At 36.1% G+C, this 25529-nt stretch overlaps 1 protein-coding gene across 1 annotated transcript in view; it reads right to left on the reverse strand.

Annotated features, from left to right (window-relative positions):
- Positions 1-7877: 7877 nt before the first annotated feature.
- The window catches only part of KLHL14 (kelch like family member 14), a gene marked incomplete at its 3' end in the record, with an annotated part of 64479 nt that continues 46827 nt past the window's right edge, over positions 7878-25529 (reverse strand). The window contains exons 6-9 of the mRNA XM_083359171.1: positions 13649-13839; positions 13389-13547; positions 10270-10427; positions 7878-8018 (exon numbers count right to left, since the gene is read on the reverse strand). Of these exons, the coding sequence (XP_083215297.1) occupies positions 7878-8018; positions 10270-10427; positions 13389-13547; positions 13649-13839 (649 nt within the window). The remainder of the gene's footprint in view (positions 8019-10269; positions 10428-13388; positions 13548-13648; positions 13840-25529) is intronic.

Consider the following 25529-nt stretch of genomic DNA (forward strand, 5'->3'; position numbering starts at 1 on the left):
AAAGCTGCATTGCAAATTGATGAAATGAGAACACTTCCAGGAAGAACAAAGAATAAAGGTTTACATATATCAGAAGAGATCCCAATTTAACTTCACTTCTTGTATTCCACCACCCACATTTTCCCCTTTAAACCAAGAATTCCAGGGTTGACCACATGAAAATGGTTTTGGTATAATTTGTTTTGGAAATATAGTTTTCTTGATGAAATTCTTAGAAATCCTTTCCATCTACTGACACATGACACAATTCAGTACAATACAAAAGCCAAGCTATTGTCATGGTATCAGCCACATAGTCAAGTTCTATGATATATTTCAGAACCATTGTTATTTTTTCCTACTTTGAACCTTCAGCAGCCTCTCTGTAGGCACCCCAAATCATGGGAACACTGCTGCACTTATTTTACAATTCCCATCAATATTTCTGCCACTACTAAAATTCAGTGTTTTAGCATTTGTGATCATTACCTATTGAATATGTCAATGAATCCATCTCCACCTGTAAATTCTCATTTAATCCAGTAGTCCTGAATACAAAGTTAAAACACACACTTTTTCCTCTATATTCTGTTTTGCCAAATTGCTCTTAAAGAAAAATGTGCAGTGTCAAAACTCCATTGTTTGGCTATTGTTTGCTACAATGCTTCTTTGTAAGGGTTTATTTTCTTCAAACTGCACTAAAATGTAATTCATACAGTACTAATATGTCCCAGGTGGATAGGGTATAATGAAATAGTTGAGTCTGTTTATATTTATTTTATTACATTTAATATATTTATATATTATTCCCATTGTTACCTTGAAACAATTTGTGATAAGAGTAATTCAACAAGTTTAAAAGGAGTGAAACTGACATGTTCATTTAGAGAGGTAGTATCCAAGTGTCACTGGGCAGGTGATATATTTCTCTAGAAACATAGAGGGCCTTTGCCTCCGGAGTGTCTCAGTAAATGATTCAGATTTGTCTCAGAGAGATCAGCCATTTTTACCACAGATGCAAAAGAAGCTTTTCTCTTCATGAAAATCAGAAGTCCTTCAGAATCTAAGTATACTTCTAGATCAACTGCCAATTAAACCACGTGTCTTTCTTTCACCTTACATAGTAATGAACTCTTTATTGCCTGTTTCTCTGCAAGAATATTTGCACAGTGTTTGATCTCTGACTCTCTTCATACTTTGCTTCAGCCCTCATAGGTGGGGAAAGAAAAATAAAATAAAAAGTGTTCATCCAACCGTTCATCTAGGGAAAGCCTGGACAAAGAATTAAGGCTTCAGCAACTGCCTAGAAAAGGTTAATAGGTGGGTTATAAATTTCAGGGAAGAGAACATTTAAGAGTGCATTTACTATAAGAATGCTCTCACCCTTTTGGATTGTGCCAAGAAACTGCTTTTCAGCAAGCATATTACAAGGCAATCAAGAAGATGCAGTTAATAGAGTTCCATTAGTGAAATTAATGACAAGAGAGAGGTTAGTAACAACAGGCCATGAAAGAATATGAGAAGATATCTCTTGTAATTGTCGTAGGGATAAGGTTTATTGGTGAATGTGCCTGAATGAATTAGTAGAAAATATTCTGAAATTATCACAGCAGATGGCAGCATCTATTTGATCTAGGAGTCAGACTTAGTTTGCACTGGGATAGGAGACCTGAACTCCCAAGGTGGTAGACTATACTGAAGTTGAAAAACATTCTGAAGGGAAGCAGTGGCAAATATTTTTACGCTAATACCAAAAACACAATTATTCAGAGTTGAGATTGACTTGAGGAGAGGGCTATATTCTTTCAGCAACCACTTGTATCTTTTCAGCAAGGTACACAGGAAAATTTTATTATAGAAGATTTATTAAGAAAATTACCTAAGATATTGCTCTGGAAAAAGCCATGAAAAAAAATTTAAGGTTTAAAAACAAAACACTAATGTAGAAATTGAGTTAATTATATAAGCATGAGTCTGATACTATTTCTCACTAATCCTGATTTTTGGCCACCCTACACAAACATTGGTCTTCTACAATATTTTTTATGACCATCTATGTACATATTTCATAAAAGTTTACTTTCTTGACTCTATTCTTTCATATGTAGGGTGTATGCCTGGTCTTAGGGGTACATATCCTCCTCTACTTATGTTAGCTATCTATCCATTTGAACAAACTTCAGTTTCCAAAAGCTGCAAATTTGCATGTGCCTAGTATTGGTAGAGTTCAATTGCTGGAACAAAAAAAAAGAATTTTGCTCTATCAGGTGAACAACTCAGTTTATCCTTCATTCTGTCCCACAATGACCATTCATGTATTTCAGGGCTACACAAACATGGTCAGGAAGGTAATATCAGTCAGGGACAGTGCTTAGTAGAAGACAAAATAGTGATAAAATGTGGACAAGAATTCTAAATTCCCATAAAATGTCCTGTTCTCAAATGTTCTTTAGTCCCGATGCCTTACAAGCTGCACAAAGGGATACAAGAGGAAATCAATTATCCAAATCTTTAAGCAATACTCAGGGTTTACAGTTTTGCCAAGTATTCAGCAGCCCATCTTCCTGTATAGTTTCATTGGACCTGGAGCATAATTTAATCAATATGAATCAAATCCCTATAAAACGTATCCACAAAGCTTCTCTTCTTTCATGTTACAATGCTCCGCTAGGACCAATACACAGCCCAGGAGGTCCTTCTAATCTACTACATTCAGAGCAAAATGTTGACATTCATGTCAACTAAATTGGCCACCCTAAAAATATTTAATTTACCATGATGTTACTACTTAAAGATGAAAGCTGTAATGCCTAGAAAGCAAAGTCTAAAATTTCAGTCTCTATGAAGTCAGTAGAAGCTTCTATTCAATGCTATATTTTTAGGAAATAGCACTAGGGGAGAGAGAAGAAATATTCTTATATCCTGTAAGATGTAGCTTCAGTCCTTCCAAGGTGTGGTGATGGTCAGGATTTAGAATAAAGTCAAAGACTTTTCTCTTAGAAAAAGAGAAGTCTACCTCAGTTGTGCCCTGGTTAGTCACTAGATTGGTCTGCACAAAAGTTCAGTTTTTTCAGAAGTAAAACAATTAAATCTAATAATATAGTTGATCAGAACCCTGCCAATGCAGTAATAATCCTTACAATCCTTTAGAATTAATCATACAATCCTTTAGAATTAAAATACATAAACAGTTGTGTATTTTGTAGAATATGCACTCTGTTTTAGTTTCAATAAAGGACATGAAAGCACATACTCTGTAGTTTTAGTTTGCAATTCATGGATGGCTTATTAATCAATGCAAGATGCATTCATTGAACTGGATTAATCCTGCATAAGTAATTTCTGAAAGTTCCTGCTGAAGTTATTTTTCATTTCTGTGAACAAATAATTTATTTGGATTTTCATATATCAAGTTCACAGAGATTTTCCACAGCTAGATTTTAATTTCAATGACATCTAAGTTGGCTTAAATATTAGGGTGCAGAGTTTTGCATGAGAACCTCTTCTAAAATTTGTAATTGGTGTGGAACACCGACATTCACAGAATAAATCTGACAAGGTCCAGGGAGCTGAGTTCAGTTCCACTGATCAACATCTATGCTGCAGATTAACACAATCATTTATGGCATTAAAAGCTCCCTAGAATTCATTAGTTTCCCCTCCCACTAACTACTCTGACCTCTAATACCACTAATTTTTTTTGGCTGTCATGAATTTAGAAACCTGGAACAAAACATAACACAAGATGCCCTGTTAAATCTTTTCCTCTCTTTCATTCTTTTTTCTCATATGCCAACATTGTTTAATAAGCGTAGGATAATGATTAAATATACAACTGTATTGTTTATTTTTTTAAAAAAAAACACCTTTAAAAAGAGAGTTGGCCTATCAAAACAAGGTTCAAAATATTATACATATTTCAACAAAAAATAACAATCTGGCATTTCTATATAGGATTCAGGCCAAAGAAACAATATAAAATGATTGTGGTTAATGGTCAGATTTTTATGTATCTCTGTGATGAAAGCAATTTTGAAAACAAATAATCCTGGATAATTTAAACATTCTTAACAGATTTGTCAGACAGGCATGTTAGTACATAAGATTTTATTTAAAGTCCCCTCACCCTACAAGCAAGCTTCATTTACACACGCATAATACTGTACAAAATTTACACTATTGGTGTCTTGTATGATTTCCTTGGTCATGCCTTCCAGATAGTTAAAAAGATTTACATATAATACTCATAAATTCTTTAATTATATTTCTTAAAAAAGAATTTTAAATGACAAGACCCCCACCCCTTAAAGTGGCATTTTAACAGTGGCACATGATAATGTTCAGTGTTTGACTTTTTTTTTTGAATGCCATAAAATATTCTCTAATGTAGTGTTTGTGACAGGCTTCCTTTTCACATATTTATATACACAGCTATATATTTCTAAATACCATCCCTTCACCCAAATGATTGCACAATGTATTATTTTACAAAAATTATTTGAATTGAATAACACAAATAAATACAATCAGAGTTCCACAAAATAAGCAAAAATGGAATGAAGTTCCAAGACAAATATTTCAATTTCAAGAAATGTATTAACAATATTATTGTTTTCCTTTTTTCCCCTTTAGATACAATTCCTTCAACAAATAATTTGCTACTTAGGTAAGGCGGTACCCAGCCAATTTTGGTGAAATTATATGGTATCACTGGAGTAAACATTAGGAAAACAACTACAGATAGTAATAATTGTAGTAATAATAATAATCATGGTATAGTGATATGACACATGAAGTTTTATTTTTAATATTTTCTGAGTAGCCCAAACCTTATGGAATATTATTTAGTAAATTACTTCTTTTATTTTGCCTATTTATATGTTTCACATTTGTGTCCCATTTGAAGTTATGTATTGCCTTGCATTTTTGAATATAAAATATTTATACAAATTACAAGCTAGACTTTTTCAGACATACCATGAGTTCACTTAATTTCCAGAAACTGTGCTAATCTACATGAATTTAGGATTTGTACTGAACACTGGGGTTCAAAAATATAATCTATGGCTTGTTATAAGCTGCTGAAATGAGATGAACGTTTTATAGAGTCCCAAGAAAGTCAAGATATATCTATTTATTTATATTATGAGCCAATCCCAATGTTAGTCCACTCTTCCTGAGTCCTAGGCAAGATAACTGCATAGTGCAAGGGTCCTCAGTTGATTCCAGTGGAAGGAAGTAATGAAAGAAGCAATGTAACACACATAAACACCCATTTTTTTGTATAGTATTGATGAGAAATGGTCCTATTTTCAGACTAACAAAGGTATGGGATTCTTGGCTTGCAGGGCAAAGCCAGTTGGCTCAATCAGGTATATAATTAAATCTTGACTATAGCAGTGCAAGATTTTGCTTACTCTGCTACTTTTTAATCCAACCCTTAAGGATAGGAGAAAGGAGTTTCATTTCTCAAGGCCTAAACAAAATATAGATGAGTCTAAATTCCTATTAGTTCTAAGTAAATATATATGTAAATGTAATTCAACCTAGTAGTGAGGACAAGCAGCCATTTTGGAGCTGTACCCATGTTGTTCCCCCCCCAAAAGTAGATCTAGTTGCTCCAGCTCAAATATTGGACAGTACAAGGACATTACTCCTCTTTCCTTTTGTGACATTCCTGAACGTTATACCAAAATTGAACTTCGTGGCAGTGCACACTGTTAAATCCAAGTGTTGAGTGCTGGGTTAAGGGACAGGAAATTAAGAAACTCTTAATCCATTGAACAGATTATAATACATAATAAAATAGAACTAGTGGTCTGATTTTATATAAAGCAGTTTCCATATTCAGTACATTCTTCCCAATCTCTCTTCCTGCTTGTTTCCATCATTTTAAAATTATTTTTGTGTACACTTGTTATGAACTCTTTTTAATATAAAAAGAACAGACCACCCACTTAAAGAATGGGGGAAAGGCAGACCAAAGCCCAGCATCTGATTCATTACTTATAGCTTAAGGGGAGCCACTAAGTTTTTATATCACATCTGTTTCCATTCTGAAATGCAGATTTACAAGCTTTCAGCCCCAAGCTTAAGATATTATGGTTAATTATAATATTTGTTGTACCCACATCTAAATATCTAAAATGGCAGGGATGGCACCTGACACACAATAGTTGAAAGGAAATATATAAAAATTCTGCAGTCTGCCGTCTTGCATTCTGCATGTACTGTTCACAAAGGTTACTGTTTGTGTGTGTGTGTGCATATTATACAGCTTAATAGACATTAAACATAGGCATGTAATCAACTGCCAATTTTTAAAGAATGGTTCCAAAGAGAGCAATTTACTGGTTCCAAAGAGAGCAATTTACGACAACTTTAAGCTACATGTTCCTTCTGTACTTTTCTGCCCAAATCTTTCTATGTTGCATTTCCTCTCTGGAAGGTTCCAACTGCTTGCTTATCCTCAACATCTGCCCTACTTTCCGTTTAGTTTTGCTTTGCTTTTGATGCTGCAAACTATACAGGTAGTCCTCGACTTACAACAGTTTATTTACTGACCGTTCAAAGTTATAACACCACAGGAAAAAAGTGACATGACAACTTTTCATTGCAGCATCCCAGGGTCACATGATCAAAATTCAGGAGCTTGGCAACTGACTCATATTTATGACAGTTGCAGTGTCTCAGGGTCATGTGATCACTTTTTGTAACCTCCTGACAAGCAAAGTCAATGGGAAAGCCAGGTTCATTTAACAACCAAGTTATTGATTTAACACCTGCAGTGATTCACTTAAAAACTGTGACAAGAAAGATTGTAAAATGGGGCAAAACTCATTTAACAAATGTCTCATTTAGCAACAGAAATTTTGGGCTCAATTGTGGTCATAACAAATTGAGGAATACCTGTACTTGGATGTAGTCAAGAACATACTCTAGTAAGTTAGCTCTCAGAATTAGGCCTGTATTTTTTTTTACACTTGCATAATGGTAGTTTATTATTATGTCAATGTTAAACAATTAGGAAATTTGCCAATCTTTGCTAATAGTGTATATCACAAAATCCTAATGTTATGAAAGTACTGCGCTTGAATTTTGTCCTTGGAAATGAAAAGTAAAGAATATTTACCATTTTTGCAAAATCGCATTTGTAATTATAAGATTTTAAACATTAATCAAATCTTTTAAAAAACACTCTAAACAGTACATGCTCATATGCTGTGGAAAGAAGGAAAACCAGAATCTGTGAACTTCTGGAGTAATTGTTTTGGATTTATAGTTTTGCAAATAACATTAAAGATTGGCACAGATCCTGAAACCTGCCGTAACTTTTTTGCAATTCTTAATTATGAGAATGTTGGGCATGTTAGTTCATCAGTACAACCAGTTTGTTTGCAATAGAAGCATTACATTATTACCTCTGAGTTTTCTTCTGTTTGTTGCTTGCAGAGTATGTAAAGCAGTCACGGATTACAACTGAAATGGAGGAGACCATTCTGCAAATTCAGTGCTTTTCAGTACCTCAATTTTGAATAACAAGTGGAATATCATTGTTACTTCAACACAGATCCCATGCAGTAAAACAGAATACACAGTAATATTCATGTTCATCTTCTTTAAATTTAGTATCAGTATATGGGTCTGCAGCAGGGAAAATATCAATCTGAAATGGCCATCTGTCAACATGTGCAGTGTTCCATGCTTCTAACCTACTTGTCTGACAAGATACCAATTCATCTGAGATGGGAATTTGCTTAGTCTTTTTTTTTAAAAAAAATCATAAATGCAGGTGTAGGAATGGGATCTTGTGATCTGTGTCCAAAGAACTAAAATAATTATGCCTCCCATCATTCCTTTCCTGAATGCATCAATGTCCTCTTCTGTATTTCCAGGACTTATTTGTTGTATGGCACACACGCAGGAAGTATGACAGTAGAACAAGCAGGGCCTGCAAGTGGCTCAGCTACATCTCCTTCAAGCTCTGTCCAGGATCCTTTCTCAGGACTATAACAAATAGTAGAAGATTTGTAGGCTCCCTGCAATGCAAAATATAGAGACTTTGTTTATTTAGCTGAAAACATCAGTTCAAAATGTAGATAACAATAACTAGAAAAGAATAGGCTCTTTCATGATTATTCAAGAACCTGCAATGTATTAATCCTCAAAAGGGTATGTTCATACAAGTTACATGCTTTCAGACATAAAGTTGACTCAGCCTTTCAGACATTAGGTTGACTCAGCCTTCCATCTTTCAAGGTCAGTAAAATGAGGATCAAGATTGTTGGGGAAAATATGCTGACATTGTAAACTGCCCAGAGTGTGCTGTAAATCACCATGGGGCAGTATATTAGTCTAAGTGCTACTGCTATTGTTATAAGAACTTATTTTAAAAAATAGCAGTGGAATTTTAGGATTGAGTGGACAGTGTAAAAAGTAATAAGAACCTGCCTATAATAAATAATGGGAAAAATAATCAAATTAATATCACTACCTTTTTTTATGGGAAGTCCACTGGAAAATGGCCGGAGTCAGTGGCTGATCCTGTACCTCCTTGAGGTCAGCAGTGGTCATACAGGTTGTTGCTATCTTGCTAGATATCACCCCAAAACAATTCCTAATACCAGTTTTGAAAATGGGACTTGTCAAATTAATAAGATATCTTTAGGACAACAGGATGGATGTAAAGTTATTTTCCAGACACGAAAGAATACTGCTGCTTGATTTAAGAAACTTGCAAAAATGCTTATTGGGAACAAAGAATGAATACGCCAATGCAGTAATTATAGAAATTCTAGCACAGCGTGTATATTTTGCATAGATATCATGAGATGATGGAAAGCTTTATGACTAGATAACATTCCTTGCTCCCAAATGTATTGCAGGACTTGTGACTATAATGGAGTAGATTAGATAGTTTGTTTCTTGCAGTGACCTGGTGCTTATATTTGATATTACAGTGCTCACATCTTTTAATGCTTGTGCTAGCTGTTTCTTTGTAACAAGCTTCAAAGCAGGCAACCTTATTTTATTGTTTTTGTGCTATTCTCAATGTTAGTTATTCTTTGTTTCGATTATTCTACTTCTTCAGTTAAAGAACTTTGTTTTTTCTTTGGCAGAGGAGAGATTGCCTCGTACTGGAATGAAAACAGTTCAATAGTTGTGCAGCCTTCATCTACTGACAACTTCCTTTGGTTTACCTCTAAAATGTGAATTACTTCTGGCAAGGCTTTGATTTCTTTGCTCTGGGAAGTTCTTTGCAATTCTTCCAATTCTGCTTCTGTGGATACTTTGCATTGTAAATTGAGATTGGTCTGCCATAACCTCTGTTCTGTTATTTCTGATTCTCTATGTTGTTCTTTCCAGAACTGGTGCATGCATTTCAAATATCCTCTTCTTGTTGGACTTGATCTGTAATAACTGATCATTATTTCCTCATTTTCACTCACTTTATATCTGCAACACCTTTTATTCCAGTAGTTCTGTAGCTGCTGGTCATGGTTGTTTAGCCTAAAGTCCTGAGTCCTGTAGAGTGTGGTCCACACTGAACCAGGCAATGACTGAACTGGCATGTTGTTTCTGTAGTTTATGTCTCACCATATTTTTGGTGAGATTTGTCTAGTATGAGCTGCACTGGCTCCCAGTGACTTTCCACTTAAATTCAAGATGCTGGATGTCACCTATAAAACCCTACATGGCATGCAGCCAGGTTATTTGCAAAATTATCTATCTCCTGACATATCTGCTTGCCCCATCAGTACTAGAGGGTTGGCATGATCTGGGTCTCTCCTAAAAAATGTCATCTTGTGGGAGCTGGGAGTTGTGTTACAGCACTGGCCCTATGAAGCAGTATCCCTCTAGAGATTAGGATGGCCCTGACCCTTGGCAAGCTACTGTAGACCTGGATATTTCCTCAAATAGTTGGATTGGAATGCTGAACTGCTCAGGGTGTGTGTGTGTGTTTGTGTGTGTGTGTAGATTAGTTTATTTTGGTGTATATGGATTGAAAATGCAATGTTTTGGGGCCAGTTGTATGCTATGTTTTCTGTTATTATTACTTCTACTGGTACCACTACTCTCACCTGCACTATTACTTAGGATGGGGTGACTTTTTTTGTATTGTCTTGTTTATAATCCTCTGTGCACAGTCACTGCCATGAGATAGGTGGTGGTAAACAATTGCTTAATAAATAGATAGATAGATGATAGATAGACAGATAGATAGATAGCATGCTATAAAATTGAAACTAGATGATCTAGTTAAGACTTCATGTTCAAATTAATGCATACCATACTCCAGCTGTAGCCTCCAACAAGGTATATGCTGTCGTCAAGGACTGCACATCCAGGACCACTACGACCCTCTAAAATAGGAGTTTGCAAAATATTCCATTGGTCGCCCTTTGGGTCATAACATTCCACAAGCATGACATCAAGGTGAGAAAAACCTGTATCACACATTATTAAAATAATTTGAATCCACTCATTTTAAAATAATGACTACTGTCACTATTAAAAAATAATTTGTCAACAGCACAAAAGGAGAATCTTTATAAATTGCTAGAAATAAGAGCAATGAGTCTGTTAAAATAAAACACTGCAAATTTTTTATATACTGACCATTATACTAATAGCAAACACATGGTGATTACTAACAACTACAATTGCTAGGTCTGTTAGTAAAGATTTTTTTGCTCCCATAATATAATGAGATTTTGATTTCATGGTTTAAAGGGATTAGGAATACCTATAGTAAGGCTTTTTTCATTTCATAGAGTTTGCACTCAAGAATTTCTTGTAAATTCTGTCCTTGACAATATTCTTATGTTTACAGTTTGCTTTGTAAGAGATCTGTAATCTCTTCTCTGAATTCGGCGGTTTTGAAAACAGAGCAAAAGAAAAATGTTACCAGTCAAATCAAACAAGCAATACCAATGTTATAAATAAATGTAGTATGTTGTAATGTCACTTGCAAGGAATTGTAAAATTCCAAAGATCCCTAAGATCTCTGTACAAGTAGTTATTAACTTACAACCACAGCTGAGATCAGAATTTGCACTGCTAAGCAATGCAGTTTTTAAGTGAGTCACACCTGAATTTACAACCATTTTTACAATCATTGCAAAATGAATCACTGCAGTTATTAAACTAATCTGGCTTTCCCTGTTGACTGCTTGTCAGAAGCTGGCAGGGAAAGTCACAAATAGCAATTAACTGACCCCAGGATATTGCAACCACTGCAAATACAGGTAGTCCTTGATTTACGACAGTTCATTTAGTGACTGAAATTACAGCGGCACTGAAAAAAGTGACTTATGACTGGTTTTCACACGTACGACCATTGTAGCATCCCACAATCACGTGATTAAAATTCAATTGGTAATTGACTCATATTTATGATGGTTGCAATGTCCCATGTAATCATCTTTTATAATCTGACAAGCAAAGTCAGTGGGGAAGCCAGATTCACTTTACAATTGCAGTGATTCACTTAATAACAACTGTGGCAAGAAGGGTCATAAAATGGGGCAAAACCCATTTAACAAATGTCTCACTTAGCAACAGAAATTCTGGGCTCCATTGTGGTTGTAAGTCGAGGACTACCTGTACGTGGTGGTTTCCAAATGCCCAAATTTTGATCAGGGAACAGGGATGCTGCAATGATTGTAAGGCTGAGGACTGGCTGTCACTTTTTTCAATGCCATTATAACTTTGAATAGTCACTAAATGAACTATAACTTGAGGACTACCTGTAAAAACATTGGTACAGAACACTGACATGAGGAAAAGACGTTAGCACAAAGGCTCACGTACATATGTAAACATTGCATGCAGTGAACTCTTCAGTGCAAACGCATTGGACTGATTGAAAAGAAATGTCTTCTTTTAGATAGTTGCACCCTCCCGTACATATCATTTTTCCAAATGAGAATAATGTAAATGCAATCCTTTTAACAAAGTTTAGTAGTGCATTAAATGAAATGGAGAGCTGCGAATAAAACCAAAGTAAACCAAAAATTAGAAATTTTGTAAAAAAACATAATATAATTTGGATTGACTTTACAAAAATTAAAGTCAATGACCCTTTCATTTAAATGCATTTAATAATAGGTTTTCTTCCTGTCAAAAGCTCAACATCCCAGGAGTAGTATTCTAAACACTGGAAGAAGCCAGGCCAAAAAAGCTGAACATGATTGGCTTTAATTTAAACTTCAATTTAATTAATCACTCTTGCTATTCTTTGTCATTTCAATAATTTCTATCTTCTGTCACATTAAATGACAAGTTGCTGGGAACTTCTGGAACAGTTCCAGAAAGTATAATCAAGACTTTTTCCAGGCGCACATACAGCTCTGAGGTTGCAATTGTATCTTCTCTGATTTAAATAATAAAAAATTTCAGGAATTGATGGTCACTGGGACCACAATGGTGTTCTCCCTAAATTAATGGGAGCAAGAATTTAGGGGGAGGGAAATGGATAACACATTGAAAGTAATTCTGCTTTTTCTGGCCACAATGCTACAAACAGAAGTATTTTAGATATACTTCTCCAATATTGTAGCAGAATTTTTTTCCCAATGTGAATACAAAGGCAAACATGCTTTTAGCATTAATACAATGCTAAAATGAATAAAACAAATTTAGATCAAGTGTATTTATGCCAATTCAAAAGTCCCCAGGTAAATGTGTTGCAGTTTAATATTTAAAGTTTCTTCCTGAAATCTAGGAACTCTCCTTGCAAATATTGTAAAACTTCCTATAATAATAATAATAAAGTTGGAAGGGACCTTGGAGGTCATCTAGTCCAACCCCTTGCTCTGGCAGGAAACTCTATACCATTTCAGACAAATGGCTGTCCAGTCTCTTCTTAAAATCTTCCAGTGTTGGAGCATTCACCACTTCTGGAGGCAGGTTGTTCCACCGGTTAATTGTTCTAACTGTCAGGAAGTTTCTCCTTAGTTCTAGGTTGCTTCTCTCCTTGACTAGTTTCTACCCATTGCTTCTTCTCCTCCCTTCAGATGCTTTGGAGAATAGCTTGACTCCCTCTTCTTTGTGGCAGCCCCTGAGATATTGGATGGCAACTAATTTAAAGAGGCAAACGTAGGGAATTTGGGTCAATAATAATCTGTTACAATTAATTCACAGGGATGACAAATCATCCATGATTCTGAGTAATGAAAATTCTCTTTTTTATTATCTAAAGCATTCATTACTCATTTATTGAATGTGGTGTTATAGTTTTTTCTTTCCTCAAAATGCTACTGAGGCATGATACTAAAATCTGTGGCATGATAACCCAGAATAATGTGTGATATGATAGCAAAGAATGATTTCTATGATAACACAGAAAAAATAATTTTTGATAAAAAAATCAGAAAAGCATAGTATCTTGCTATTTAAAAAGAGACCTTTCAAATGATTTCCTCCAATTGCATACAGTCGATCATTCATTACGGCCAGCGTGTGGATAGCTCTTTTTGTGTTCATGTCTTGTTTTCTAGCCCAGACATCCATTATAGGGTCATAGCAATACAGCCAGGGGACATATTCACCATTATGGACACCACCTACAAATCAAATATACCTTCATTAGTTACAGCTTTTAAAATATAATTTGGACTCAACCAAATTTTCAACTCCATCAGATGGAACCTAGGAAACAGCTTACCTGAAATATAGATTTTTCCATTATGTACAGCTCCTGCATGTGCTGCCAAAGGCTGTGGTAGAGATGATACATAACGCCACTCATTTGTCTCTAAATTATAGCATTCCACACTTGACAAGTAGCCAGTTTCATTTCTCCCTCCAATCACATACAAGTTCTTATCAAGCCGACATGCATAAAAACTAGCTCTCCTGGAGGACAAAATAACAAATAGAGCAGTTAGTTTCCAGTAACTAAAATTCATTCTGTCATGATTATTTACAAAAGTTGAAGAGCATTTGTTTACTAATATGCTTCAAAGAATTCAAATGGGGGTTTCTTAAATGGCTGAACCTCCACTCAAACCCCCACTTTAAATATTAAGAAAAAGAAATAAAACAACCAAAATTGCAAAACGTTTACTACCCTTGAAATACTTGGTATAATTCTCTACAAAGGATACTGTAGAGCTGGGGGAAAAATACAATAAAAATTAAAAAAAATTAGAAAGCTGTAAACTCATGCTATAAAGAAAGATTTGAAGCTTTTCAGTTTTAAAAAATACGGCTCAGGGGCTTATTTGTATAGAAAAATGGGATATACAGAAAATGATTTTCCCCATTCTCAAAATATTAGAACTTAAAGAGTCATCTAATAACGGAAAACTCAAAATAAACCAATGGAATACTTCTTTACAGAGCATATTGTTAAATTTGATGCCAATGACACAGATGACTATGAAGGTGATAAAACAAATTCATAATGCATAAAGGATGGGATTAATGACTACTATTCAGGCTAGCATAAACATTGTTAAGCAGATCAAAGATATAGAAAAGAACAAGCTTTAAAAGAGCAACTCCTCCTATCACCTAATTCAGGGATGTCAAACTAGTGGCCTGTGGGCCAGATGTGTCACACGCAGGCCACACCCACCCCGGTTCCGCAAAAGCAAAAGAGTCACAATACGTTATGTGATGCGATTGAGTTTGACACCCATGACCAAATTGTAAACTTTCATAAAGGTAGTGATTAAGAAAATGCTGAAAATCTTTTGCCCTCTTGTTTCAAAAGCATGGAGGCAAAGACCTTTTATAAGGAAGGGAGAAGCAGTGTCCTGTATAAATGATGCTATATTTTAAGTAAGCTGATATTAGAAAGATATATAGATGTATACATTATAGGTGGAACATTATAGATAAGACAGAAGACAAAAACAATGCACTGTTAACAGTGTTGGATTTATTCAGATAGTCATTAACATTTGGTGCATTTGGTATCAGCCTAGGATTTAACAACTCAGTAAGACAAGTTTAAATTTAGGACAGATAATGTAACAATAATAAATTAGCTTGACATTCACTTTCTTTATGGTCCTTCAAGGGTCATTGTTCTCAATTTACTAAGAGAACCACATCATCACATTTTTTCTTCAATTATCGCTTTTCCTCTTCTTTCTGCACTACTGCAAACAGAACAACTTTTCTTGTATTACATTTGTTCTTTCCAAAAAGAATTTCCTGGCTAATTCTGAAGAAAATCTTATAACCATGGAAACAAGCAGATAAATATTTCAAAAGAAATATAAAACTTTACTAAGGAATCAATATTGCTATCTAACATCTTTTCAGACAGCTAATTTCAATAATTTCCAGTGCTTCTGAAAGTCCTAAGTTATTTTTTGAACACTCATTTCATTTATTCATTAAAAGTAATCTAGCACCCCTGTTGCTAGAAACAAAGAAACAAAGTTTAAGATAATTCATTTTCAAAGAAACAAAGAAACAGTTTAAGATAATTCATTTTCAACTCAAACAACATTCCAGATGATGTTTTATTTCATGGACTGTAAATATTTTCACTAAAAAGACCAAAATTCAGACATCAGATGAGGCAAGATAAGCTAAAACACATATTTTTTCCACTCCACATGGATTACAGGAGAATTATGGCAGACATCTAAAATCCAGACTGCTGAAATTCTCTAGAACAAAGACAAATCTGGAGACTGTCCATATGTACTCTCCCACAGTTGATTTTTGTGAACAGATGGCAGAAATTGACATTTTTGCAGCTTCTTACAATCTGAAGATCATGGGTTCAATCTTGCTCTAAGCCATAAATGAAACCTTTCACGGACTCAAGGTTTGACCAAATCTCATCTTTTTAATAACTCTGAAGTTTAATTTTGTACTGCCTTTTTAAGATGGAAAAACATTCAGAACTACGAGCCTACAAATTGCTGGGTGACTGCTTTAGAGAAAGATTTTGAAACTAATTAGAAAGATTCATGTGAGAAAAATCTATTTTGTTTACTTTTCAATGCAAAACAAAACTTTTAAGATTGATTACTAAAACACATGATGGCTACTTTAAAGGAAAAGTTAGATTTGTGGGTGTGTGAAGTACTTGGGCTTTTTAACTCTTTACCAAACTAAAAGTTGTTCTTGAAGATGAACAAACTCCTTTGAAGACAACTGAAATGGACATTAAGATGGACTTAAAATTATAACTAACAAGTAAAAATAGAAATACCAGATTTATCAATGGAATTGGATGATCATTTAAAAAACAAAAAAGGCATACAAATAATGTAGCCTTTTTAATTAAAATATAAGAGATTTACTAGAGTTAAAAAGGTAAAGGTTCCCCCGCATGTGCATGCTAGTCGTTTCCGACTCTAGGGGCTGGTGCTCATCTCCGTTTCAAAGCCAAAGAGCCAGCCCTTGTCCGAGGACATCTCCGTGGTCATGTGGCCGGCATGATTAGACGCCAAAGGCGCACGGAACGCTGTTGCCTTCCCACCGTAGTGGTCCCTATTTTTCTACTTGCATTTTTACGTGCTTTCGAACTGCTAGGTTGGCAGAAGTTACTACTAGAGTTACTTCATGGAAATTACAAATGGACTAGGATAAAGGTGACAAGAACTTCATGAGAAGGGACAAAGAGACTAGAAAAAAACAACAAGAAGAGTTAGAATTGTATTTATGCAACATTGGTGGGAAGAAAGAAAATAACCCCAAAACTGGTTTATTTAACTGGTTAAAGTTATCTTTGGTGATGTTTAATATTTATCTGGATTGGATAGTTTCTCTTTTGAAAATGGTATGATGAATTTATAATATTGACATTATCATTTTTGTTATCTAAATAGGGGTCTATTATTTCTGGCAGTTTAGCAACATTCAGTTTTATTATGGTTTGTAACGTTGAATTGTTAAGAGGGATCAGGGGAATTTAGATTAAAGGGAAAGAGATTAAATACGTTATTAGGTATTTTGATTGGATCTTGATTAGTAAACAGCTGAAGATTTAGAGATTTATAGAAAATGGAGTTAAGTATGGAATGAAGTTTATTCTCACTGTAATTTTAAGACAGTGATAAATTGTTAATGTTGAATATACTTGCTGAGGATGAAGAGGGAAGTTTCTTTGCTTACTATTTTTTTGGGGAGGGAATGGATTTTTTCTTATCTTTTTTCAGGACTTTCTTTTTATACATATTTTTATATTGTTTCTTTCTTAGTTTTCATCTGTTTATCTTTTTAAAAAGTAATACTAGTATTCTTACACACATCCTGAAGTGTGAAAAAGTGCAAACATTTTTTAAAAATTCTCTTTCACTTGACAGAATCCATAACTGAGTTAAAACATATTTCTATGAAAAGTTGAAGATTATTTTCTGCACCATTTCAAATATGGAAATTCAATGGAAGTTCCAAAGTACTGGAATCTCCAATAAAGCCCCATCAATGGATTATGTCTTTAAAAATATTAAAATAGTATTAACAGATCTATGTTTAAAACTGATTCATAAAAAATATATAGGTATGTACTGTACTTGCCAAAAATTTGTTTAGTAGGATGGTCATCAATTTTTCTATCCTAGGTCTGTTTAGCAGAAAGCCTCATTGTATCTCTCAAATTTTGCTTATTATCACTTGTATCATTTATCTCAAAATTACACCAAACATCTCCCCAGGCATGCTTTAGAAATGGACTCTCCTCCCCTTTAAAAATGTATTTCCCTCTGTATTGGGAAGCAAAAGTATCATTTTTCCAACCATTAAGCACACATGCAGCCTTCAGCTTTTTTGATAAATCACACTGCCACTCCCTAAACAAACTACATACATCTTTTCATATTTCTCCAGCTACATCATCTATGCCTGCAGCCTTACTATTCTAAAACTTTTTAGACATTTATACCTTCATTTCATCTTTCTTTTTCTTGGACACTAACATTTAGAGTATTTGTTTGAATTCCCCTCTTCTACATATCACATTCATTCCCATGAAGTTGTCTAAAATACTTCTTCAAGCATTCCCTCACTTCAAGTTCTTCCTCCGAAAGTCAGAGCTGTCAAAGTGTGGAACAAGAAGTTGCTTATATAAACAGAGTATAGAGAAAAGCACAGCAAGCAATCCCTTACAATGTCCTTAAAACAGGACAAAATTGTTAAGGATTGAAATTTCATTCTTTAAAATTCTGTAGTAGATTTTGTTGCTACAATAATTATTTATGACAATAATAAAGCTTATGTATCCCAGTTGTGTTCTTTTTTCCCTATGAAAATTCCAGTGTGCATCTGAATTCCAAGAGACAATTGCTGCAGTGACTTAGGAGTAATCTAGGACACATTCCAAATTATTTCATCATTTTTAATTCTATTTCCTCTTTTGGAGTCTTCTTTTTCAGCTCTCTTCATTCATTTTCAAAACAATTATTTCCATCTAAATAATTCTGCATTTTCTTCCTTTCCTTTCCTTAATTTTAACTATTCTTTGTTCACTTTAACTACATTTTTGCAACTTTTTCTCTGTGCATATTATATATTTATCTCATTTTTGCAGCAATAATTCTTATTTTGTTTCCCTAATCCACAGCTCCTTCTTCATCATCATTCCATCAAGCATTTTTTTCTGTTTCCCATTAGAATGCTTTCACTTGCTTATGGAGAGCACTGTAATATTTTTCTTTTCACTTTTGGGAGATTCTTTTTTTCATACTAAGCTCTTACTTTCTTTTCTGAAGTCCTTTTATCATCTTTCTGGTTTCTTTAACTTTATTGCCTTTATTTCATATGTAACTTTTTCCAAAGATCTACTCTTGACATTATCAAGAAAATAATCTAATTTCATATTTGCATTATGTATCTTTCACTTATTCTCTCATGTTTTTCATAATAATTAATCATGTACCAAAACAGATCTATGTTTATTTTCTTGCAATATATAAATGAATACTTATCCTTATGCCACATATTCAAAACAGAATTCCTTTTTTAAGCAAATACTCAGTCATTATTTTGATTCTCATGAATCTATGAAATAACCTACTTTTTCAGAACTCTTGTCTTGTTCCCTTTTCATCCCTCCATTCGTGTCACCAAACAAGAAGTTTCACAATTTTTCCAGAATTCACTACTGTTTCTTTCATCATCACACTTACCAGACTGTAGGATACTACTCCTGTATCACCAAAATAAGAATTCCAACTTTTATACACATGCACAATTGTCTACAGATATATTTTCATATTTTCTGACATAACCATTCCCCTTCCTCCACCCTTTGACTGTACTTTCTGAGCATTACCATCTCCTTTCTCTTTATTTTCTCTCACACATACGTTAAATCTATTTTTTCCTTAATTTCATTTGTTGATTCATGCTCTTACAGTCCAAGTCATAGTTCTCCATATCCTCTGTTCAGATGGACTCATAATTATAGATCTCCACCACAAATTATAGCTTCACATAATGCTTTACATTAAGATACAGGTGTAGACTGGATTACCAACATCAATTATATCCATACTACATGCAACAGTCCCTGCTAACCATAATTTCTGATACATTTCTGTCAGTTATTTCATAAGTACACTTGTGCAAGATATAAAGTATCTGGACATGCATTCACAATGCATGTTTATACAATTACAAATGTATAATTTAAAATATTCCCTTTTTAAAAACAACTCCTTATTTAGAAACACTTTTTTGTAATAAACTTACTGCCTGTGTGCATTTTTTACTTCATCCACATAGTGTCACTGTTAGGAACAAAAATATAACATCGTGTTTCAAGTTTAAAAGTATATTTTATTGGCAAACTCCTAGTTGTAAGTTTTAAGATTCTTTTTCCTACTTTCCCACGAAATAAATTACATTTGAGCCACAGAGCTCTAATTAATTAATGTAACATTTAATTGCTATAAAAAATTTCCATGCTAAAACATTGCAGTAAAAATGCAGTTTCAGAAAGGAATAACCTCCTCATATATATCAGATCACCAGAAATATCTTGCTATCTCTGGTAATATATTACATTGAATTATAATATCAGGATATTTGTTCAATCATAAATCCTTTAGAGCCTTGTGAAAAAAGGCCCTGTAATTAAACTTTGGACAGTGAAATGGGCAATGTACACATTTAATAAACAAACCTAGGTAACTTCTATAATATAGATACATGAGAAAGATAAGAACATTTTTTCTTGAATTCCACAATGAATTTTGCCCAGAATCTTGCAAGTTGGTATTCTGTCTTACATTGAGTATATATCAAAATAATAATTATAGCCACACCAAATTCTTTTAGAGGGACACTTTCCATTGAAGAATTTATGATTAAAAACACTGTACTGTTTTTCAATATTATAGATACCTTAAGACAAGCCCACACTGGGTCAGTGGCTAAATGAGAAGGGAAGGTGGCACCCTTACTTTTTAAAGTATGGATGAAATTCATTCTTATAAAGCTCAGGAAAATGATGTGTCCCATTTACAATGTGGTCAAACCATTGGTTGACATTTGGAATGAAGAAATGCTCCAGGAAGCTTCAAGCTGATCCAATTCCACCATCTAAACTACATTTTCCCTGCTGACAGAACCATGTTATCCTTATAATTGTCTTGGTGATTAAGCTATAGAGATAATGATAGCACAAGATGCATATTGTACCCATTTCAGAGTCTCTTCTATAAGCTAACAGAAATATTTTAGTAATATTTTCAGCCAGTTTGCATTGACTCAGAATTATCCAGTGGAGCTTGGAATTTGGAAACTTTAAACTGGAAATTCTTGGAGAGATTGTTCATATTCCTGTAGACTGGTTTTGGGACATTTTTCTCCAGAAGAATAGATACATCTTACCAGCAGTCATAGCCCTAACTGCTGACCACTTATACGGCAACTGAGAATTCTCCATGAAATCTTTATAAACTTATTTTTTAAAGCAAGTAAGAATTGGTCAATGCCACTTAGCTTAAGTTGCAAAACAATATGGTAGTTAAGCCAAAGTTCTATAAGGTACTGCACATTCAATGGACAAATGGCATACATGTCTTCAATTTTTAAAAGAAAAGAAACATAGGGAAAGTCTATTAACCCTTCAACTGGGTTAAAATCACAACAGAGAACTGTTTGCAATTAATGTAGCTTATAATGCTTCTCAGCTTTTAGATTCCAAAAACTCTGTAAGCAAATAGTTAACATGGTTCCACAAACTGGATCTAACTCAATTCTTTCTGTAAGCAAGCTATCTCCTCTCTGTTAGAACTAATATCTTCCTTTATTCCAAAGAAATATGAAATGAGAGTCACTAACAGTGACATCTGAATGAATCTAATTCTAAGTAATCATTGTTAACTGGAGAAGAACTGTCATCAAAATTCTTTTCAATTCTTTTCAGCTTTAGGAGTTGGGTATTTTGAAATCTATGTAAATAAATATGTAGATAAGTTAACAGAAATAAAAGTGGACTTCCGTTCAAATTGCACTGGATTTTTTCCTAAGATTATCTGTGTTTATCAATAATGCTACTTCAGCCATCAGTATTTCAACAAATAAAGACGTTAGGGCTTGAAGAAATATTTTGATTTGATGAAGCTTTGAATCAATCACCCCACAAAGGAGATCCATGAAGTAAAACAAGAATTTGCTTTAAAGCTGCAAATTAGAAAAGGTACCTCCCAATGGAAGGTAACAATGCTGCTTTCCAAAGTTTTCCAGATTGGATGAATTTCCTATTGATGATGCATGTTGATGTTATCTAGTTTGGGTAATGAAATGTCTGCAAGAAAAAAACCAAATTCAGAAAGCACCAAGGACACCTAATTTCTTACTGCTTTGGTGGCCGTATGAAAAAGTGTGGTTCGCAATATGGACATTCTGATATTGACATCAGCCTAACAATTTAATCCTGTACTAAACTCTTTGATTATCAGAGCTTCCTTGTTGTGGTAATATTAAGGTTATCTGGGGCAACATTCCTTTTCTGTTATATTTATAGACCACAAGCCTTAATACATTTTGTACTAATTAATGCTACATTTCTGGAATGTAATATACTGTAACTGGAAATTCAATTTAGCCTTTGGCATTCTGAATATGGATTCAAACTGCTCTTACTTTTAAAGTCTGCATGGCTGCAACATGTTTGTGTTTCTTGAGATTAAGTGAATACCATGTTTCCCCGAAAATAAGACCGGATCTTATACATTTTTTTTGGACCAAAAGACCCATTAGGTCTTATTTTCAGGGGATGTCTTATTTTGTGGCTGCCCACCATCTGCTTGCTGTTGGCCACAACAGCTTACAGGGTTTACCAGGGCAGACCCACTTTTTGCCTGGACAGAGAAATGACGGAGACTGGAAGCTTCGTCTGCTTGCAAATAGGGTGTGTTGATACAGAGCATTCGCTTCATTTCAAAGCGCCCCATTTGCAAGCTGACAGAGCTTCCAGTCTCCCTCTGGGCGAAAAGTGCGTGGCAGAGCCAGGTAGAGGCAGAAGCACTTGTATGTCTGACCGCCTGACTCGCCAGAGACTTGTGTGGTGGTACTGGCAGCATGGGGGGGAGGCAGGCGATCCCGATGCGCTGGCAACTCCGTCCCGTCCCATCTCTCAGCTTGCCTGTGACCATGTCGGGATTGCCTGCCTGCCCCCCCCCGTGCTCTGCCTCCACCTGCTGCTGATGTCACTGTGCAAGCCTCCCATGAGCCAGGCGGCCGCGCAGCATGTCTGGATCACCTGCCTCCCCGACTCTGTGCTCAGACTTACCTGTGCCAAGGGGCCAGTGGGCTGCAGCTGCTGCTGGACAGTGTCAGCCCCTGCACACTTGCCGCCTGTTGTGCTGGCCATGCCCACCCCCTGGGTTTATTTTGGGTGTAGGGCTTATATAAGGCCCACCCCAAAAAATTAGACTAGGGCTTATTTTTTGGGGTGGGTTTTATTTTGGGGAAAACACAGTAGATACCAGGCTAATTTAGTTGCTAGTCAAAACTTTACTGTTGTAAAACAAGGGCATGGCAATACTATAATTGCATCTTTTGTTGTTCCCTCATTGTGTCTTTCTCTGTAGTCTGTGCGTCTTTGTGATACTGTATCTCAAGTACCAGCAAGTCAAAACCTTGATATAGCCAAATCCTGCCAGGAATGAGAAAGTTCTTTTCAAGAGAAGCTAAGCTTGCTTTTTAATGTCAATCTGAAACATACAAAGCGATATGTCCTAAGTTTTTTTCCAAGAATCATTTACTCTTCCAATTCTTGCTTTTTGGAAAAAACCACCAAATTATGTCCACATGCTTCCTTGTCTATATACTCTAGACAAGGGCTTTTTAACTTTTTCATCAATTGTACCACTTTTAGGATATGTCAATATTCGAGTACCACCAGTCGCCTAGCAAGGTGTCAAGATGACAAAACAAAAGGCTGTAGGGGGACTCCCAGACAGTGGCACGGGTTGCCTGCAACCCTGGGCAGTGGAGGGCATATGCCCAGCCCGGCCCTCAAGTTCCCAGGGCACGAGGCCCCACAGCCCAATCCAGATCAGCCCCACTTCCCCGAGGGGTTGCCCACCTACGCTCACCTCCTCCTTCAGGCTGCTGCTGCTGTGCTCGCTCTCCTTGGCTGGGTTGCTCATAGGGGGTGCAGGAGGGCAAAGTGCATGGGTCAGAAGGAGGTCCACTCGCTCTCCATGTGAGGAGAGCCTGCTTTGTAACCAAAGCATCCTTAGCGATAGGATGGGAGACCAACAGGATAGGTCAGAAGGAGGGGATGGTGAAAGGGTAGAAGGGCTGCTCGTGGTCAAGTGCTAAGACAGGACTTCCTTCAGACCTCCCTCTTTCTCATTCCACTCTCCTTCCTTCCTTCCTACTCTCCCTCCTTCCCTGCAACCCTCCTTCTCATTCCTATCTCCTTGCTTCCTTCCTGTTTCCCTCCCTCCCTCCTTCCCTGCCTCCCTCTTTCTCATTCCCATCTCCTTCCTTCTCTTCCATGTTTCCCTCCCTCCCTCACCTGCAGCCCTCTTTTCACACTCATCTCCTTCCTTCCTTCCTTCCCTTCCTTCGCGGTCAGCCGGGACGCCAGGCCCTGCGCGTTTGCCACCTCCTGTGCACGCACCCAAGCAGATTTGGCTTCTTGCCACCTTTGCTTCACCCAGCCCAGCCTCTTCACGAGGTGAGGAGAGTGCGCCACAGCCTGACAAAACCAAGCAGGCTGAGGGCTAGGTGGTGTCATGCAGGTAACATGGACTCTCACACCACTCGCAGCCTCCCTTCCCCGAAGCCCACAGAGCTGGGTATGTGAAGTGGGTGAAGACCAGTTGCTGGTCACCTCCAGCTTGTGGTGCCATTCTTCATTCGTTGTGGAGGGTGCCCCCTCCCCAGCTGCATTTCTTGCCTGTTTTTCGCTGCAACTTGTGTGCGCACCCAGCATGGATGGCTGCCACAAAGTTGTAGATCGACTCCCGGTAGGCCTAGGCCAGGGCTAAGGCAGAGGGTGCTGGTTCCTCACTGCCTCCAAGGTAGCCCGGTGGGCCACTTCACAGGCTGGATGTGGCTCGCAGGCCTTGTGTTTGACACTGTGCTACATCCTCTCCTCTCTCCCCCTTCCTCCTCCTGTTCTCTTTGGTGCAGGTCCATCTGACTCCTCTTCCAAAGGCTGCGTCTTTTTTTCTCTCCATCTCCCACCAAAATCTCCTCCTTTTATATCCTCTCCTCTCTCTCCCCTCTTCCTACTTTTCTCTTCCAGGTGTGCCAGAAACGCCGATCAGTATGTAGCCCCGTGCGCCGATCTTGGGGCTTCTACCAAGCCCTGCAGCTCCAGCCAACTCTCCCTCAGGTTTGTGCAGCACTGCCACCACTTCAGCTCATTCCCCTCCCCCGCTACACTTGTCTAGGATGGTTGCATACCACCTGCCAGGTGCCAACTGTTTACCACCAGTTGAAAAGCCCTGCTCTAGACCAGTGATACGGGGGATCTTGTCTATATGCTATTTTGCTAGACAATTTGGAAGCTGTTGAAGTTGTCCTTGTCCACCCATACTGTCTCTGTTCTAAAAGAGGTACAGCAAAAACAGTAAAACATTGATTTTATGGAACTCTTTACTTTTAAATTATTTTATATCTTTTGTGCCTTGTCTTATAGATATGATAGGTAAATAGGAACATAAGTAAAATTTGATCAAAAACTTCGGAAAAAAATATGAAAGTTCACAGACATTCTGTTAGAAAACTGATAGAGTATATGCCTTTTTATTAAAAAAAATTATTATAAGCTATATAGACTCTGCTGTAAAGGTCAATGACCTTATTGTAAAACCCTACCAAAATAGCAACATTTAAAAGATAGCAGATTTTTTGGTGCTTTTATTTATATTTGAAGTATGTGTTAGGCTTGTACGAAAATACTGAGGATTCTCTCTACCTCAATATATCTGCAGCTGTAATATACTCAGTACAGACATTAAATCTGCTTTAAGTTAGAGGCAGTGAGGCTGGGAGAAGTACATTTATTCAAATAGATAATGAGCTGAACATCTTCAGTTTTTATGGATGTCCCAGCTAAAGGGTATCCCCAAATGCTTTAGATAGTGTTCATCAGTGTCTTAAGATCT

Source organism: Vipera ursinii (assembly GCF_947247035.1).
Source record: "Vipera ursinii genome assembly, chromosome: 3".
Taxonomy (NCBI): Eukaryota; Metazoa; Chordata; class Lepidosauria; order Squamata; family Viperidae; genus Vipera; species Vipera ursinii.